Source organism: Cygnus atratus, unplaced genomic scaffold, assembly GCF_013377495.2.
Source record: "Cygnus atratus isolate AKBS03 ecotype Queensland, Australia unplaced genomic scaffold, CAtr_DNAZoo_HiC_assembly HiC_scaffold_48, whole genome shotgun sequence".
Classification (NCBI taxonomy): domain Eukaryota; kingdom Metazoa; phylum Chordata; class Aves; order Anseriformes; family Anatidae; genus Cygnus; species Cygnus atratus.
The window spans coordinates 66,690-86,772 of record NW_026110084.1 but is presented as its reverse complement, the minus strand read 5'-3'; the positions used below and the strand labels follow the sequence as shown (position 1 = coordinate 86,772).

The 20,083-nt window shown below is 50.5% G+C and overlaps 1 protein-coding gene across 1 annotated transcript; it reads left to right on the top strand.

Moving 5' to 3' along the window:
- Window positions 1-13,088: 13,088 nt before the first annotated feature.
- On the top strand, window positions 13,089-14,054 carry LOC118261436 (olfactory receptor 14A16-like). The gene has a single exon (XM_035572265.1). It carries the CDS (start codon window positions 13,089-13,091, stop codon window positions 14,052-14,054), a length of 966 nt encoding a protein of 321 aa, XP_035428158.1.
- Window positions 14,055-20,083: the final 6,029 nt, after the last annotated feature.

Sequence of the window (20,083 nt, the reverse complement as noted above, 5' to 3'; positions counted from 1 at the left end):
TAGTTCCAATTATTAAATGATTAAAAAGAATGATTAAGTGGTCATGTCTGAAGGTGTCTTTTCAGGAGACTCCTTGGACATGTGTTCTTCCCATTGCTCTCCAGAATCTCCCTCTCTTTGCTTTTTGTTCATTCAGACACCTCCCAGCTATCTGATAAAAGCTTAGGGAGATAAAAACTTTCCCCATCCTTCAGAAGTCTAATGAACTCTTTAGTGAACTCCTTAATCGTGTTTATCTCTATCCTTGCTTAGCTCTCTGTCTAAAACGTTTCTTGTACAGCTTTCCATTTTGCAAGGTGAACCTCGTTAGATGCATTTTGCACTTGGCATACAGTTGAGGAGAATGTTTTAAAGTTTATTGAATTGTGTAACGCTTAACTTTTGTTTGTTTGCAATGGAGAGAAATCCTTCTGTGCCTGTGTGCAGGCAGTTCTCTGGGGAAAAGAGACAGGAATTGGTGCAAAGGAGCTGTCACATGCAGCTGCAGGCCTGAGTGGAGAAGTCTGATGGCAGGAGAAGTGCTGCAAGTCCCAGGTGGATCCTGAGAGAAATGGAGGGGTTGGGGAAGTGAGGAGCAAGGTTGCCCACAGAGTGTCTGGCCTCAAGGGACTGCTTTTCCAAGCTGACCGGGACTCCTTAGGAGATCCTGTGGATCAATATCAATTGGAAAGGTCAGTAAATTGAAAATGGAAAAAAAAACAACAACAAAACTTAAAACGAAAGCGCCTTATTATCAACTGTTCATTGAAATCTGCCTCTTTAACTAATCTGCCTCTTTAACTACCCTTCTGAAATCTCTCCAATTAGATGTACAAGCCCTGCAGCCTTGAAGAAAATGATGGGAAGAAACAAGGCACATGAGGGCTCTCTGTATTGTAACAAGCCCCAGGGTGTATTTGGTGCTGAGTCCATGGACCTCTGATGCTGAGAGGAGATAGCACAGGCTGAACAAGAAGCTAAAGCCAGAAGAAACGCTGAAGTTTCTTGGAGTGTTAACGGGTCCCACTGAGGGCCATTACCAGCACAGCCTCCCCATGGACTTGTTAGAGAAGAAAATTGGAGGCAGTGATGCCAGTCAGGCAAAGGCAACGTGGAGGTGGCTCTGATGCTGAGTAAAGCCTGGATAGGTTTTATCAAACCAAATGCCAAGGCCTCATCCCCGGGTCCTGGGAAGGGAGCTCCTGTCCCACACATGACTCAGGGCTCTTCAAGAGACACTGGGACGTGGGGTGTGTGATGCCGAGTGAAGGACAACAGTACAACACCACTGGGGGGGTACAAGAAGGCCCCAAGGTTCCAGTGCCAAGGGGATAATGTGTCTTCTCATAGGCCTCAGGGACAGACAACAGCTACAGCCAAGGGGACAAAGACCTTGGCTCTGTCAGGGCCTTCCAGCCTTGCCAGTGCCCTTGGCCATTGTCTGTCCTACCCTGCCCCATGCCTGTGTTATTTTCCTTGCAGCCTGTAGACACCCAACCTACTTCATCACCACAGCATCTCCCTACCTCTACTGGCACCTGCCTGTCCTCACTGGCTATTCCTTGCAACACAAAGCCATGGGCTGATCCAGACTCCCTCTGAATGACCACAGCAGTACCCTTGGAGTGATATTTCTTTCTTCTCATGACCAGGACCTCCCAAATGGCAGATTATGGTGGGTTTCCTTTCTCATGCCCCTACGAAAAATGTGCCATCATCTCTGAAAGCAACTTTCAAGCTGTCTGGAGCTACTACTAGACTGTCCTGAGCCTGTGCTTCACCAGGCCTACGGAAGCCCAGGCCTCTCGGCCTCCACACGTGATGCCTACCCCTGTCTTGCTAGACCTCCTCTGAACCCTCTTCAGACTTTATGCATTCCCAGCTGCAAGGTCAACATCGTGGCCATGAGGGCAGAAGACCATGCTGAGAGGGAGAGGAGAGGCAAGGGGGTCTTGTTCAGTGGAAGGCATCCATGCTGGAGAGGACACAGTGGTGCTCCAACCCCCCCGGCACAACGCTGCTCTTAGGAGTTTCCTCTCCTTCTGACCACCTCTCTGCTGTATGGAGCTGTCCCTGGGAGCTGTTTCTCTGCCCCCCCATCTCTTTGGTGCCAGTGTTCACAGACCCTCCCTACGCATGCTGCACTCAGCTCTGCCCTACGGGCATCTCCTGGTTGTATGGCACTGTCCTAGGGCATCTCTGTGGTTGCAGCATCTCAGGGGGAGGCCAGACCTACCCTGATGAGGATGGAAAGAGGAAGCTGGAGCTGTCTGCAGTCTCTGTCTCTTGTGCAAATAATTTTTCTTGTTTCTCTTTTTTCCCCTTTGGCAATTAGGAAACTGAAAGCACAGCCTCTGAAAAGCTCCCTCCTGATAGTGTAGTCCCTGCCGTTTTCATCCTCTTGAAAGATACCCGCAGGACAAGGGTGAGCTGGAGCTGGCAGCAGCCCTCACCTCTGCAGCACCCTGTTAATAGGAGGATGGACCTGGCCTGCTGGGGAAGGACTTGGCTCCTGACTCCAGTGACCAGGCCAAGGACTTCACAGTGCGGGTGCTACACCCGAGGAAAGTCTCATCCCTTTGTGACAGCCAAGGACAAGCAGGATTCATGTCAGTGGCATATATCTGAAGCTGCCCAGCAGCATGTTCATGACCTTAGCCTCTCTGCAGCTTCTCGGAATAGCACTTGGATAGCTCAGAGATCCTATGGGAGAGCTGTGCCCTTCTGAGCAGCAGCACTGTGCCTCTAAGGACATCAGAGGGTGGTTGCAAAGTGCCCTAAAGGTCAGGACTCTTGATGGGAGAGCCAGATCATTTTCCAGCACCACTGTCTGCACTGCCAGGAGCCCCCCATCTCTGCTGTCATCCAGGGGAGGTTTAGGTTGGATATTAGGAAAAACTTCTTTATTTAAAGGGTTGTTAGGCATTGGAATGGGCTGCCCAGGGAAGTGGTTGAGTCACCATCCCTGGAGGTCTTTAAGAAACGTTTAGGTGTAGAGCTTAGTGATATGGGTTAGTGGAGGACTTGTTAGCAGTAGGTCAGAGGTTGGACTAGGTGATCTTGGAGGTCTCTTCCAACCTAAATGCTTCTGTGGTTCTGTGATCCCCACATCTACACCCTGTCCATGCTCACAGACCTAGTCCTATTGAGCCCATCAGCGGCATTTCAATCATCTCATGGAGCAACCTCTCCATAGGTGCAGGATCTAAAGAGCAGATGCACAGACTCTGATGAGCTGGGCAAGGTGATGCTGGTGCTGTCTGGAGGTTGGCATGTGGTGCAGGCACTTGCCTGGTAAAGCTCAGAGTAACGGTTTGGGTATCTAAGACCCTTCCCTAATTGGGACAGATGTTTTTACAACACCACCCAGATGAAACAGAGTAAACCTGAAGCCCGGATCAAGGAAAGCAAGAACTCAAACAGGAGGCACCTTCTGTTAACTAGAAGAGTCCCTTCAGAAATGTGCTGGGCACAGTCCCGGGCACCTCAGCTGTGGCACTGGGTCCAAGTACAGACTTGTGACAAGGAAACGTGGTTAACAACAGCCCAGGATCACATGTGTGCAAAATCTTTGCTTGTGAGCTTAGACATGCTGAGTGTTCAGCAGATAACAGCATAATGAGCAAAGGAGAGGACCACAAAGAGAGCAAACCCTGCGGTCTCCAAGGCTGGAGAGCAGAAAGAAGATTGAACAGTCCTTCTGGACCACTCCTGCATTTGGTCAGCTCAGTAGCTCTGTATGCTTTGAGGAGATATTGGATAAAGGTACATCTGGAGGTGCCCTGCATATACAAGTTTGGTGTCCCTGTGGGCAGCCAAGGACATCCCCCTTCCCCATCTGGCCCTCAGCTGATGCTCAGAAATGTTCTCCATCAGAGCCTGCAAACACTGGCACATGTCTTAGACCTCCCCTGGCACCTCAGCCGTCACCAAACGTCTGTGTGGGACCAGCTGCCCCCTACACTGAACAAAGACCAGGGGCTCAGAGCCCACACAGGCAATTCCTCTGTGTCCACCTGAGCTGAACCAAGAGGAATCCCAGCTGTAGGGTGTGTAGGATGCATGGGGGAACCGAATCCTGCTTCAGCCTGAGGGCTTCCAACTTGGGATGAGATCCTAGAATCAGAATGATTTTGGTTGAAGGGGACCTTAAAGATCATCTAGTTCTGACCCACCAGCTGTAGGCAAGGATACTTTCTACTAGGTCAGGTTGCTCAATGAAGATGCCTGCATTGCCTCAGCTGAATCACTGCCCTGACCAAGGGAAACCAGCAAAGCCTCCCTGTGTTTCTCTGTCCTTTTATTATGGGTGTCCAGAGGTGAACTTGGATATCTCGCGCAGACAAGTGTGCTCTGGTAGCACAAATCATGCTGCTGGAACCAGTCTCTGTCCTTTGTTTAGAGCAGGGCAGTTGGTGATTACTTCAGTCTGCTTAAAATCATGTTCCCCAGGGGTGACCCTGCTGTTTTTCAGGAGCTGTCGTCCCTGCAGCCCCAGGGAGGTCTCGAGGGATGCAAGAGGGGCAGAGCAAGTGACGCCTTGGGCTGAGCCTCTGCTGCTGAGCTGGGCCAGGCTCCTGAGATGGAGGGATCTGTCTGCAAGCAAGCAGCACTGCAGAGTCACAGCTGTACCCAGGAGCAGCTCCTCAGCACAGCGCAGCAGGGCTGGGGGTCACAAGGGGACAAGGGAAGGGGCGGGAGGCAGAGAAAGGTTAAAGGCACTAAGGAGGATGAAGAGAGCTTACTGGAGGAGAAACATTGCAGCTCTTGAAATGGTAAGTCTCTGGCTGCAGGGCAATGCTGTTGCAGTTCCTGGAAGGATCTCCGAAGGGCAGCATAGCCCACAGATTTTGGGACCTTTCTTGAGGACTCCCAGCCCAGAGGCTCTTACTGGAAAAGTGTGAAGGGCTGTGCAGTCGGGGGTGCAGGCAGGGGTGCCCAGGGCTGTGGTGCAGGGCAGGGTCCCCAGAGCGCTGCGGGGAGAAGCTGCGGGTGGAAGGAGCCCCCCTGGCAGGGCAGGGCAGGGTCCTGCTGCTGCCCGGAGTCTGGTCAGTGGTCTGCTTGCATTTGTAATTTGCTGCAGTGACATTTCTGGTGCACACAGCCGTTCAGGGGCTACCTGAAAAAGAAAGACTCCGTGCTTTCAGTTTTCTCAGGAGCAGCTCAGCAGCAAGGGATGTGGGAGTGCTGGTTGACAGCAGGCTCAGTGTGAGTCAGCAATATACCCTCGCCGTGAAGAGCACAAAATGCATTTTAGGATGCATTAAACACAGCAGAGCCACTCAGTTGAGGTGATTGTCCCACTATCTTTAGCATTGGAGCAGCCTCACCTTGAATTTTATGTGCAGTCCTGGTCTCCACCGTAAAAAAAGGTCCTTGGAAGAGTCTAGAGGAGGGCAACAACGCTGGTAAAAGGGCTGGAAGGGCCCTCAATAATTTGCTTTAACTTCTGGTTGAAAATGTCCTTGAAGAGGCCAGGCAGTTGGACTAGAAGATCCCTACCAATTGAACTATTCTATTCTATTCGATTCAATTCGATTTGATTCTTTTATCCTACCCTATCCTATCCCATCGTATCCTATCCTATCCTACCCTATCCTATTGGTCCCAAATGGACACAGTTCTCCATTAGAGTGATTGTGATGTACGGAAGCCAAGAAGAATCAGTGGAGGTGCCAAGGCCACAGAAATGCTGCTGGGGAGATGCATGAGGGCAAGTGAAATAAGCCCTTGTTGTTGTTGGTTGGAAGAGGAGTACGGAGACAGGGTGAGGTGTTTGGAGGTGTGCGCTTTGAACCGGGAATCCTCTGCTCTCAGCAGTGCACAGGTTCATCTCAGGTTCAGTTCTGTCCTGCTGTTGGGTGATTTGGGAATAAGAACACTGAGAAGCTCTTTGATATTGTGAGTGGATTTAATCTGAGATCACCCCATGTTCCCATCAACCTACTGCTGTTCAGGACTGACCCACAGATGAATCCCTGCTCTGTCTGCCCACCTCAGCCAGCACATGCTACAGTTAATCAAGGGAGCCGCAAGAAGGTCTTTGAAAGGAGAGAGGTACTTTGGGAGACTTCTGTGAGGAATGGAATAGGATTTTTTCAGAGGAACCTCTCCTAACTTGTTATTGCTTTTTCCTCCTTGTAAATGTCCCCCATGCCCAGAAGAAGCAGATGTCCAACAGCAGCTCCATCACCGAGTTCCTGCTCCTGGCATTCGCAGACACGCGGGAGCTGCAGCTCCTGCACTTCGGGCTCTTCCTGGGCATCTACCTGGCTGCCCTCCTGGGCAACAGCCTCATCCTCACCGCCGTAGCCTGCGACCACCGCCTCCACACCCCCATGTACTTCTTCCTCCTCAACCTCGCCCTCCTCGACCTGGGCTGCATCTCCACCACTGTCCCCAAAGCCATGGCCAATTCCCTGTGGGACACCAGGGCCATTTCCTACTGCAGGATGTGCAGCCCAGGTATTTTTTGTTTCTTTTCTTGATGACAGCAGAGTATTCTGTCCTCACCATCATGGCCTACGACCGCTACGTGGCCATCTGCAAGCCCCTGCACTACGGGACCCTCCTGGGCAGGCAGAGCCTGTGCCACCATGGCAGCAGCTGCCTGGGGCAGTGGGGTTCTCCACGCTCTCCTGCACACTGCCAATACATTTTCTCTTCCTCTCTGCCAAGGCAATGCTGTGGACCAGTTCTTCTGTGAAATCCCCCAGATCCTCAAGCTCTCCTGCTCAGACTCCTCCATGAGGGAAGCTGGGCTTCTTGTGGCTAGTGTCCGCATAGTCTTCATGCTTTTATTTTTCATTAGTGCTGTCCTATGTGCAGATCTTCAAGGGCCGTGCTGAGGATCCCCTCACAGCAGGGATGGCACAAAGCCTTTTTCCACGTGCCTCCCTCACCTGGCTGTGGTCTCCCTATTTATTAGTACTGGGATTTTGCCTACTTGAAGCCCCCCTCTATCTTCTCCCCATCCCTGGACCTAGTGATGGCAGTTCTGTACTCGGTGGTGCCTCCAGCACTGAACCCCCTCGTCTACAGCATGAGGAACCAGGAGATCAAGGATGCCCTCAGGAAACTGATGAAATAAAGTTTTTCAGAAGCAATGAACTTCCCAGCTTCTGCATTAGACTCATAATATGGCTCATTAAAGGCACAGCTCCTATTGTAATGTATTTATGGGTGTTGTGGTTTAGCCCGGCTGGCAGCCAAACACCACCACAGCCGTTCGCTCACCCTCCCCCCTCCCTCTCCGGGACGGGGGAGAGAAATGGGAAAGTGAAGCCTGTGAGTTGAGATAAAGACAGTTTATTAAGACAGGGAAAATAATAACAATAATAATAATAATAATAATAATAGTATTAATAATAGTATTAATAGTAATAATGTGTACGAAATAAGTGATGCACAATGCAATTGCTCACCACCCGTTGACCGATGCCCAGCCTATCCCCGAGCAGCCGGCCCCCCACCCCGGCTAGCCACCCCTATATACATTGTTCAGCATGACGTCAGATGGTATGGAATACCCCTTTGGCCAGTTTGGGTCAGCTGTCCTGGGTCTGTCCCCTCCCAGCTCCTGCTGCATCCCTAGCCTGCTCGCTAGCAGGACAGAGCGAGAAGCTGAAAAGTCCTTGGCTTGGTGTAAGCACTGCTCTACAACAATTAAAACATCAGCATGTTATCAGCGCTCTTCTCATCCTAATCCAAAACATAGCACCCTGCCAGCTACTAGGAGGAAAATTAACTCTGTCCTACCTGAAACCAGGACAATGGGTACTGTCATTTCTGGTTTTATTTTGCTTTGTTTTTCAGTGTTTATTTTATCTGTGGTTTCATTCTCCTGATGCTGTGCACTAAAATGTCATTAGGATTTTGACATTGTTATGTCATCGTACAACTGGTTGCCTGTTAGCAAGCTGTGGATGCATCTTCCTTGGAAGTGTTCAGACCATCAGGCTGGATGGGACTTTGTGCCACACGGTCCGGTGGAAGCTGTCCCTTTCCCCATGACAGGGAGGTTGGAACTAGATTCTCTTTAGAGGTCCCTTCCAACCCAAAACCTTCTGTGAGTTCTCTGATTCTTCATCCCTTCCTAACTCAGTGTGTACCTGTCTAGTGGAGCCCAGAGACTCCGTCCATGAGGAGTCTTGGTGAATTTAAACAAAATAAAGGACCCTTCACTGACTTGTTCTGACTTCCCTCTTGTGAGCCCTTTTCTGGAGCTGAGAGCACTGCCTGTGTGCAGAGGTGGAAGGGAAAGAGAGTCCCAGCACAGCAGCAGTGGATAGTAGTCTGTGGGATGAACAAGGCTTGGTAGTCTCATGGCATCGTCCCTAATACGAGCCCCTGGTAGGCAACCACACCTCCTTGGGAATGGATCAGGCTGGCAGATGGGTGTCTCAGCACCTCTCAGAAGAGAGAGAGGAACTTTCACCTGTCACCTTTTCTTGGTTGCATAGACTTGTTACACGGGGAGTAGATGAGGATGGGTTAGTTGGGACCAGTGTCTCCCTTGACACCATGGGTCATAGAATCATAGAAAGGCTCAGGTTGGAAGGGAGCTTAAAGATCATCTAACTCCAACCCCCTCCATGGGCAGGGATGCCACCCATGAGATCAGGTTGGCCAAGACCCCATCCAGCCTGGCCTTGAACACCTCCAAGGATGGGGCATCCACAACTTTTCTTGGTAACCTGTTCCAGGGCCTCACTAACCTTACAGTGAAGAATTTTGTCCAAATATCTAATGTAAACCATGAGATGACATTCAGAGTTGTCTTCCAACCGAGTTATTGCATGATTCAATGACTCTTTCCCTTCGAGGCTCTTGAAGACTGACTAGGCAGAGGAAGAAGGAAAAAAAAAAAGCAAACAACAAACAAACAAACAAACAAACCAGAGGCTGAAGTAGGAACATAAGATGTGAGAGCTGTCTTGATGTCGGCTGGGATAGAGTTCTTTTTCTTCATAGAGGCTCACACAATGCTATTGTTTTGGATTTAGGATGAAAATAGTGATGATAACGGAGCTCTGTTTAGTTGTTGCAGGGCAGTGCTCACACAGAGGCAAGGACTTTTTCTGCTTCTCGTGCTGCCCTGCCAGCAAGGAAGATGACGGTGCAGCGGGAGCTGGGGGGGGGACACGGCCAGGACAGCTGAACCCAAACTGACCAAAGGCATATTCCATATGATATGACACACGGTCAGCAGTAAAAGCTGGGGTAAAGAAGGAGGAGGGGGTGAGGGGGTGGTCAGGGTGCTGGCATTTGTCTTCCCAAGGAAACCTGTTACACGTGATGAGCCCTGCATTTCCTGGAAGTGGCTGAACAGCTGCCTGCCGGTGGGAAGTAGTGAATGAATTCCTTCTTTGCTTTGCTTGCACGCACGGCTTTTGCTTTACCTAGTGAACTGCCTTTATCTCCGTTACTGGTTTGTAACAGCCAGCAGAATGTCACTCACATTGGCTCCTCTCCTCCTCACTCACAAAAGCTAACCCAACCTGTTGTTAATTGCACAGAGGAGCTCCATGCATTCTGAGCTTCACCTTCACCTTCTCATCTTCCCTGACACTCTCTCTGGCAGAGCCTGTATCCCTCCACTTCAGCACTTGCAGGTGGCCAAGATGTGTGATCACATCCCTTAATCCAAATTCCAATGTCCCTTCACCCAAAATCATCACTGTTCTGGGACAAGCCATGGGGCTCCAGCTCCTCCTGGCTGCACACATTTTGGGCTGCAGCACCTCAGCTGTGGCACGGGGCTGAGCACAGACTTGTGGCAGGGCAAGAGAGCCCAGGGCTGTGGTGCAGAGCAGGGTCCCTGCTATGCCCCAGGGGCTGTGAGCATGGGCAGGGAGGACAATGTGACTCCTCCAGACACTGCAGCGAGTGGAGCTGGGATATTGGGACACCCCAGCTTTTGGGACATCCAGCAGGATCTTTGGGGTGTCTTCCTGAGCTGCAGGCTGCTCTCCAGCAGGATACATCTCTCTCGTTGCACCTCTGTGTTATCAAGGTGCCTCATGGAGAAGACACCTCAATGTTAAGGACATGTAAATGCTGCTGGATGTCTGCGTGTGGGCAGCTGGAATGAGGCCTCTGCATCCCTGGCTAGAAGAGCTGAGGCCCTCCTCAGGTACCCTAAGAAAAGTTGATGACTCTGTTAAACTGCACTTTGACCCTTGCTTCTCTGCTCTCAGTTGTATCCAGTGTCTTATCAGGGTAACACCTGAGTGCAATTATCCTCCGGCTTAAAGAGGTGTGTTTGTAGAGGCCTCTTCCTTCACTTGCATGCAGTTTTTTGCTTTGCCTGTTTAGTTCCCTTAGACTCAACTCACTTCTCACTCCTACCCTTTTGCTTCTATCCCCCATCCTGCTGGGGGGAGCCATCGGCAGCCGTGTGGTCACAGAATCACAGAATGGCTGAGGTTGGAAGGGACCTCTGAAGATCACCCAGTCCAACCCCCCTGCCAAGCAGGATCCCCTAGAGCACCTTGCCCAGGATGGCATCCAGGTGGGTTTTGAATATCCCCAGAGAAGGAGATTCCACAACCTCTCTGTGGTGCTTAGCTGCCTACTGGGATTAATCTAGAATGGTCCCTTTTTGATGCCCAGCATGGGGCTCCGTGGGTTTGAGATGACAACAGATATGATTGGAGTCTGGTAACCTGAATTAACATCTGCTGTTATATATAGCTCTTCAGCAATGAATTGGCAGGCTCCTTTTCTTGACATAAGGCTTGCTTGCCCTATGTTCGTTAGTGGCTACTTTTGCTTTTGTTGTTTGCTGTTCCCCTTATCATTTGACTCTGGTGTGCCTAGGAATGTTCTGATAGCAGCACTGGCCATGTACCTGGGCTGTCAGATGGCCAGGGCATTGCTGCTCTTGTGCTGCTGTAATGGACAGGCTGGAACTCGCAGGGGTACTTGAGTCAGAGGGACTGTAGCCTATGGATAAGTCCACACGGGGACATGTCCACCCCAAAGGGTCTATGGCAATGGATATGTCCACGGTGCAGAAGGTACTTCCCTGAAGGCATATTGGCCAAGGATATGTCCACACTGGGGCAGGTACATCTGGAAGCCTCTAAGGCTGTTAATAATGCCGTGCCAGAAAACACAGAAGAGTGTGTGGCTGTGAATTAATCCGTGCTGAAGCACTCTGATGACCATGGAATAAGGCCATGGTAAAGCAGGCTCACCCTGAAGTGACTGTGGCCATGGACAAGTCCACACTGTGCCTAGTACACCACTGAGGGCACCACTTGCTGTCTCTGGACACATCAAGGATAAGAAGGTCATTAGGGGCAGTCAACATGGCTTCACCAGGGGGAAGTCGTGCTTGACCAACCTGATAGCCTTTTATGAGGACATAGCCAGGTGGATAGATGATGGAAAGGCAGTGGATGTGGTCTATCTTGATTTCAGCAGTGTTTGACACCGTCTCCCACAGCATCCTAGCAGCTAAACTGAGGAAGTGTGGTCTGGACGATCGGGTAGTGAGGTGGATTGTGAACTGGCTGAAGGGAAGAAGCCAGAGGGTTGTGGTCAATGGATATCCCCAGGGAGCCTGAGGGGGCTGCAAAGGTCATGTATTGGGCTGGGTCTCTGCTGCTGAGCTGAGTCAGGCTCCTGGGACCGAGGGAGCTCCTGGCAAGTGGGCAGTGCTGCAGAGAGACAGCTCTGCCCAGGAGCAGCTCCTCTGCACGGCACAGCAGGGCTGGGGGCACTGCCTGCAGGCACAGAGGGAAGATGAGCAAGGCAGAAGGGGAATAAAGGCAGTCGGGATGGTGAGAGCAGAGATGAGCTCATCGCAGGAGGAATCTTTGCAGACTTTTACACGGTAAGTCTCTTGCCACAGGACAATGCAGTTCCTTGAAGTGTCTCCTAGACCTGGCACATCTCTCCGTGGGCAGGACCTGTCAGGGTGTCTCTCATGGTTCCTGCAGCGTGGAGGAGGACGTGCAAGAGAAAGTAAAGATTGGGTTTTACCAGAAAATGTAGGAGTCTGCTTTGGATTTTCTCCTTTTGGGTGGCTGAGTGGGCAGTGGAAGATGGAATTCCTTTCTCCATTCTGGAGAAGACACTGAAACTCCAGTTCTTGCTAGCATGTGTCTGAGCATCTCCTTAGCGTCTGCACACGAAGAAATGTTTTTTTTTGCACAGTGCTCTGATGCCAGAAGATGTCTTCAAGGCAGAGCTGAGTGGGTGGGATGGATTCTGTGAGCCTGGGCAGGGAGGAGACATGGGGACAGAGAAGCAGCTGGCAGCAGGGACAGTTTCAGGCAGCAGCGAGCAATGCCACCACTCGGCATCACTCTGCTCAGCTGCACTGGAAAAGAGAGAAAAGTTTGCAATAAAGTTTTGCAAAACCAGAGGTTTTCTGCCCCATCATAGGAAGTGACCTTAGTGGCTGTAAGGATATAAATTTGAAATAATTGGTTAATAAAAACCTTCTTCTCCAGATCATCTTCTGGAGGCCAGGTTTTGAAGGTAGTGAACTGTTCCTCCCAGTGCTGGGTGTTACTTCAACACGGGAGGGTGTGAACACAAGGTCCCATTCTCCCTCACGTAGACACTGCAGATGTAATGCGAATGTAAAAATTCAAGTGAGAAAGAATCTGTTTTGGCAGTAAGTGACAGATGCAGACTGTTCAGAAGGGCAGAGTTGGAGGAGCTGAGTCTCTCCAGGGCTCTGCCCTCTGCGAGGCAGCTGGCTGCATGCTAACCCCACCTCACTGCACTAAACAGGGACAGTTCTCACAAGGTCACTGCAGCAAATACTTTTCACTTGTCTAAAGGCAGCCAATGCTGGGAAATCCTAAGGAAAAAAATGGGCTGTTTGTCACCATGGAAGTGAAGTGGGATTGACCTTGGTTGGAGTCCATGGGCAGAGCCCCTGCTGCTCGTGATGTATGGAGCAGCACAAAACTGAGCTGTCAAAACAGAGCTGAAGAAAGGTCCCAAGGACAAAGAGAAGCCCTTGTGGGAAAACTTATATGGGAAATGGCATAGAATTAGCACAAAGAAGTCTGCCATTACTTGCCTATATCTTCTCTTTCAACAATTCCTTCTAACCAAATGTTTTTTTGAGACTAGACAGAAAAAAAATGTCCAACAGCAGCTCCATCACCGAGTTCCTGCTCCTGGCATTCGCAGACACGCGGGAGCTGCAGCTCCTGCACTTCGGGCTCTTCCTGGGCATCTACCTGGCTGCCCTCCTGGGCAACGGCCTCATCCTCACCGCCGTAGCCTGCGACCACCGCCTCCACACCCCCATGTACTTCTTCCTCCTCAACCTCGCCCTCCTCGACCTGGGCTGCATCTCCACCACTGTCCCCAAAGCCATGGCCAATTCCCTGTGGGACACCAGGGCCATTTCCTATGCAGGATGTGCAGCCCAGGTTTTTTTGTTTCTTTTCTTGATGACAGCAGAGTATTCTGTCCTCACCATCATGGCCTATGACCGCTACGTGGCCATCTGCAAGCCGCTGCACTACGGGACCCTCCTGGGCGGCAGAGCCTGTGCCACCATGGCAGCAGCTGCCTGGGGCAGTGGGGTTCTCCACGCTCTCCTGCACACTGCCAATACATTTTCTCTTCCTCTCTGCCAAGGCAATGCTGTGGACCAGTTCTTCTGTGAAATCCCCCAGATCCTCAAGCTCTCCTGCTCAGACTCCTCCATGAGGGAAGCTGGGCTTCTTGTGGCTAGTGTCTGCATAGTCTTCATGTATTTTGTTTTCATCCTGGTGTCCTATGTGCAGATCTTCAGGGCCGTGCTGAGGATCCCCTCTGAGCAGGGCTGGCACAAAGCCTTTTCCACGTGCCTCCCTCACCTGGTCATCGTCTCCCTGTTTCTTAGCACTGCCATGTTTGCCTGTCTGAAGCCTTCCTCCGTCTCCTCCCCAGCTCTAATTCTGATGGTGTCATTTATATACTCGGTGGTGCCTCCAGTGGTGAACCCTCTCATCTATAGCATGAGAAATAAGGAAATCAAGAATGGTATAAAGAAAGTGATTTCATGGACATTTCTCAAGGGCAATAAACATCCTACCTTTCTTGACAAATGTCTGTGACAAATCTTAGTATCCGATTGCTGTCCTTTCCTTGGTTTGTCTTATTATTATACTTCGTTATTATTGTTATTATTTTTGTTCTTCTTGTTATCACTGGTAATTATCTATCATATTATAATACATACTATTATATTATAATATAATATGATAATTATTGCTGGTAATTATCTTATTTTTATTGCTGTTCTGATTGTTATTGCCTGATGCCTCCGCAGCCAGCTCTTTACCTGCCTTCCTGTCTGTCCTTTCCTATAATTCTCACTGGAGATTTTCCACTGAGGTGGGGCATGGCTGAAAATGGACTTCAGTAGAGGCAACTTGGACTTAACAGAGAGCTGAGGAATATATTTTATTTTGTAATCGGATCTCTTTTTATCATTTTTTTTCCTTCTTTTTGTTCTGGTAAGACAGAGGAACCCTGTGTCTGTGTGCAGCCAGTTCTACAAACAAAGCAGGTGGAAATTGGTGCAGAAACATTCAGTGGTAGCCTTGGGTGGGAAAAGCTCTGATTTTAACGGGACTAATGGAAATCCCAGGTGACTGATAGGAGAAATGGCAGATGGGGGAGCTTGGGTGAAGACTGCCTATCCAGTGTCTGACAAAAAGGATCTTGTTTTTCCTACATATTCAGATTTCATCATGCAACACTCTGGATCAATATGAATTGGAGATGGTTGAGATTGCATATTCCCTAAGTGGAAAAATAAAGGAAAATGAAAATAGAAGAAAATTTCTTGTTATTTATTTTGGAAATCTTCTCGGTTAGACTATAGTCATGGATTCTCTCTAATCAACCACACAAGAGCAGAAGAATTAGGGTAAGTTACGCAGAGGCTTGTCTTGTTAGGGCATTGTGCATTTTCATGAGCTCTCTGGTGCCAAGTTCCTGAACTGCAGCTACTGAAGGAAGACTGAAGAAGCCTCTGAGGAAGGCAGGCACAAACCTCCATGTTAGTGGCTTTCCTGAGGGCCACCACCGATGATGAAGCCATGAAAGGATGCGCTCTGGAGCTGGATTAAACTGGCCATGAAAGGATGTGTCCTGGAGCTGGATTAAACTGGAGAGAGGCAAGAAGGCTGCAAGTCTTTAAGCAAACAGTGTCCCCTCATGACTGTTGATTGCACAGGCAACAGTAATAGATGAGCAAAGACATCTTTATTTCTGGGGGAGTCCCAGCCCCACCAAGGCCCTCAGCCATCCACACCACAGGCTCTCCCATGCTGTCCCATGCCTGCAAACAGTTCTCCTGCAGGCTTTGACCACTATCGTGCTTACGTACCTCACTCTGACTCTGCCATCTCCCAAGTTTTAAGCACCCCCAACCCCTCCACCCACCTTTTCCTTCCAACACAAAGCTTTGGTCTTCTGGGGATTTGCCATAGCTCGTGAGTTCCACACTACTTGCCCAGCTTTTTATCAAAGATCTCCTAATGCTCCTCAGTCACCTGAGATGTCCCAGCCCCACGCTTGCTTCCTCAATTTAACTCTCTGTCCTAGAAATGAACTCCACACCCTCTTTCCTCTGCTGCCCTAACATAACGTTCAAATGGTTCCATCTCTGCATGGCCGCTCCATGCTCTTTCAGACCTTCTTCCTGCCTGTAACACACTCACTGCTCTGCACACCCCCAATCTTGCCCTGATGTCCCCCATGTCTCACCAACCTTCCCTTCTTCCCCTGAAGGAGTGGGACCTCACCTCAGGAGGTTTTTGCATGGATGTGCTTATTAGAACCTTCATGGCTCCTTTCCAGAGCTCGGAGGGCATGTTCCTGTCTGTAATACATCTTTGATCTGTCCAGACAGAGTTAATTCTATTCATATTACCTGTACGGTGCGGTGTTTTGGCTTTCTAACCTGTGCTGATAACACACCGGTGATCTATCTATTGCTGAGCAGCTCTTACAGACCTACAAGGACTTCTTTCTTTGTCACTCTGCCCCCACCAGCAAGTCTGGTAGTTGCTAAGGCACTGGGTGGAGGTGGGGATACAGCCAGGACAAATGACCAGAGGGAAGTTCATGCCACATTATATCATGTTCAGCAATAAAACTGTGGCAGTCTTTCCAAGGAAACTGCTGCTCAGAGACTGGCTGGGCATCAATCTGCTGGTGGGAGGTGGTTTGTGATTGCATTTTCATAATCCTTTTCCTTTCCTCTTTCCTTCTCCTTCTCCTTCTCTTTCATCCGGTGCGTACTTAGTGGCTGTCTCGGGCCAACAAGGAGGAGGCTGACTATGGTCCAAGGAAGCAGAGGCCAGTGAAATTCTAGGATCGCTGGTCTCCAGTCCTGGACATCCCCACCACCTCTCCCCAGGCCACCACGAGAGTGCTGGCCCAGTGACACAGCAGCCTGCCCTGAGCGGATGCCTTCAGAAATAGGTTTCTCTTTGTCACTTTTTCCTCTCCGCAGGCACAGAATGCTCCTTTGCTCTTGTTCAGGGACATCCATGCTCCCCAGATAGCCATTCCCAGAGGAGTATGTCCATGCTGGCCTGAACCCCCCTGGTTCCTTCCCCATACTCCTATCAGTCTGGTGGTGCTGTGCTGCAGAGTGAGGGCTGTGGTGCCCTGGGGCCACAAGGTGACCCTGCACTGGCTGTACTGGTCAGGGTGGGAAGCAGACTCAGCCAGATGGAAATCACTCCTGCTATGCCCCTTTTCATCTTCCACAATGTCTCAGCAGCCTAGGGTGTTGCTTGGCAGGACCATGGGGTATGCCTAATGACACAAGAGGCAGGCGAGTTCTGCACTAGATCTAGTCTGTGGAGTTTGAAAGGTGGTATCCTGAATTACCCTTTGGTCTTATGTGTCCCCTTTGGTCTTATGTGCCCTTGCCTGCTGGTTCCTCATACCCTGTCCTGGTATTGTAGAGCCCTCATTAGCCTATGAGCTCCTCAGGTTCACCTTTCCTTTGGGGCACTCCACCTTAGATGGTCACTTATTCTGTGGAGTGCCACTCACCGCCCACCCAGATCCGCATGTTGTCCCTAGAGATCCTCTGATATCTCCTGGCAGCTTCAGACACCTTTCCAGGATGGCATCTGCCAGCAGCCCTACTGCAGGGAGGACAGAACTTGGCATATAAGTCAAAGACCATCGCCTGGTTTTGGCTAGGATAGAGTTAATTTTCCTCCTAGTACCTGGTATGGTGCTGTGTTTGGGATTTAGGATGACAATAATGTTGATAACACCCTGATGTTATCAGTGAAAAGTGAGAGCATCAACGAAATGAGAGCAGTATTGACAAGACCACATCCTGCTGCAGTCCGTGGCCATGGCTCCAGGGAAGCAGCAGCCCCAGATGGAAGGCAGCAGAGAGGGAGAACCCACTGGGCAGTGAGAGGCAGCTCTGAAGGCCACCTGGGCTGCTCCTCCCTGTGCCAGCTGAGCTCAGAGCCCCTCAGCCCCTCCTGAACGCTGGGGCTGCTCCCCAGCTCCAGAGGAGATGGGAAGAGGTGGGAGGTAAAACTGATCATTTTCTCCTGGTTTCTGTAGTTTTCCAAGCAGCCTGGTTCCTTATGTATATAAGGTTTGCTGCTCAGGAAAAATGCCACAGGTATAAGGATAAGGACGAAGTCAGATGATTAATATTATTTAATTGGAATTACTAGTCATAGGTAGAACAAAGAAGGAACAACAACAACAACAAAATAAAATACAATAAAATTTTAAAAAAAGGTGGGATTTTTGTGAGTTCCTGGAAATCATATGAGGCTGATGGGCACCTTAGTGATCTTGAACTAGCATTTGTTCCAGTATTGTCTGCAGAGCTTCGTTGAGCATCTTGTTCCTCATGCCGTAGATGAGGGGGTTCAGTGCTGGAGGCACCACCACAGACAGCACAGTCACAAACAGATCCAGGGATGGGGAGGAGATGGAGGGGGGCTTCAGGTAGGAAAACATGCCAGTGCTGACAAACAAGGAGACCACAACCAAGTGAGGGAGGCACATGGAAAAGACTTTGTGCTGTCCCTGCTGTGAGGGGATCCTCAGCACGGCCCTGAAGATCTGCACATAGGACAGCACAATGAAAATAAAAGCACTAAATGCTAAACAAAGACAAACCACAAGAAGCCCAGCTTCCCTCATGGAGGAGTCTGAGCAGGAGAGCTTGAGGATCTGGGGGATTTCACAGAAGAGCTGGTCCACACCATTCCCTTGGCAGAGAGGAAGAGAAAATGTGTTGGCTGTGTGCAGGACAGCATTGATAAACCCATAGCCCCAGGCAGCTGCTGCCATGGTGGCACAGGCTCTGCTGCCCAGGAGGGTCCCGTAGTGCAGGGGCTTGCAGATGGCCACGTAGCGGTCGTAGGCCATGATGGTGAGAAGGGAACACTCTGCTGTGATGAAGAAAGGCAAAGAGAAAAATCTGGGCAGCACATCCTGCATAGGAGATGGCCCTGGTGTCCCTCAGGGAGTTGACCATGGCTTTGGGGACAGTGGTGGAGATGGATCCCATGTCGAGGAGGGCGAGGTTGAGGAGGAAGAAGTACATGGGGGTGTGGAGGCGGTGGTCGCAGGCTACGGCGGTGAGGATGAGGCCGTTGCCCAGGAGGGCAGCCAGGTAGATGCCCAGGAAGAGCCCGAAGTAGCGGGAGCTGCAGCTCCCGCGTGTCTGCGAATGCCAGGAGCAGGAACTCGGTGATGGAGCTGCTGTTGGGCATCTGCTGCCTGTGGGTATGGGGGTTTGTACAAAGTCGAAAAGTCAGTGTGAAGTGTGGACAGGCTTCTGCGAGGAAAAATTCCTCCACTTCTTACAGACCCCACCCGCACAGTCTCTGTCCTCCAGGAGCACCTCTGTTCAGATCCCTGGTTCAGCTCTGTCTTATTGCTTGCTGAGAGTGCAATGGAGAGCAGCGGGCTCTGCTGTGGGCTCCGGAGGAGTCAGTATTGTTGTGCAGCATCAGGTAAATTGGAACCAGGAGTCACCTCCAGTTAAATCATGGTATCCAAGAGCACCTCCCACCTCACCAGGTTGCAGAACAAAGCTGTGGGTATTTAATTTGGTTTATTTTGTTCCTGTTGCCTCCATAACACCTGAGAAGTGTTTCTTGCAGGTAGACATCCTTGGCATTACCACCGTACTCCAAGTGCTGTATGGAGAGACGTGGGAGGCAAAGGGATAGATCCTTGGTGCAGAGGGACTATAGCCACTATGTCCATCAGTCTAGCTCTCAACTGCCCTGTGTTGGCAACTCTTCCAGCTTGAGGATGATCAAACTGAGATATTCCCCTGAAATGAAATTTGGCACTGCTGAGAGCAGAGGAATCCAATTTCATAGAGCAGTTCTTTGAAAACCCCTCCCTAGTGGAAACCTGTGTACTTCCATGTGTCCAAAAATTAGGGTGTCCTTGAGATAATGTCAGCTTCATCCCCACCCAAGTGACTGCATTGCTGAACCCCACAGGTCAGAAGGGGGTTTGAGCACCCTGTTCCCATGGACACATCTGTATGGCAGGATTGTATGGGTTGAGCCCCCCATCCCCATCCCACCTGAGAAGAACAGCACCTGCAGAGCTGGGTGGAGAGACAAGGAGAGCTGTCACGATGCTCCTGCCAGGGAGGGACAGATGGACACTCAGGAGACCCTCCTCTCCTGCCCTGGGCCCTTTGGCCTTAAGGGGGCTCTACTGGGTGGAAGAGGAGACCCAGCAGTTTGTCTGGAGAAAGGCATGTTCACTGAAGGCTGACTGTGGGGTCCCCAACTCCCCCCTCCCAGCCTGGGAGCCCCGGGGCATCTTGGTGTGTGCAGGTACTTAGGAGGCTGGAAAGCTGATTGCTGCTGCCTAAAAGCCACGTGGGACTGGCATTTGATGCTTAGAGACTCAGGTGCCTGTCAGTGAAACAGATTTCAACTTTTAATCCCTTCTTAAAAATTCTAACGTGTCACCGCCCCCAACTACATGTAGAAAACTGACAGGTCCTGCCCATGGAGAGATGTGCCAGGTCTAGGAGACACTTCAAGGAACTGCATTGTCCTGTGGCAAGAGACTTACCGTGTAAAGGTCTGCGAAGATTCCTCCTGCG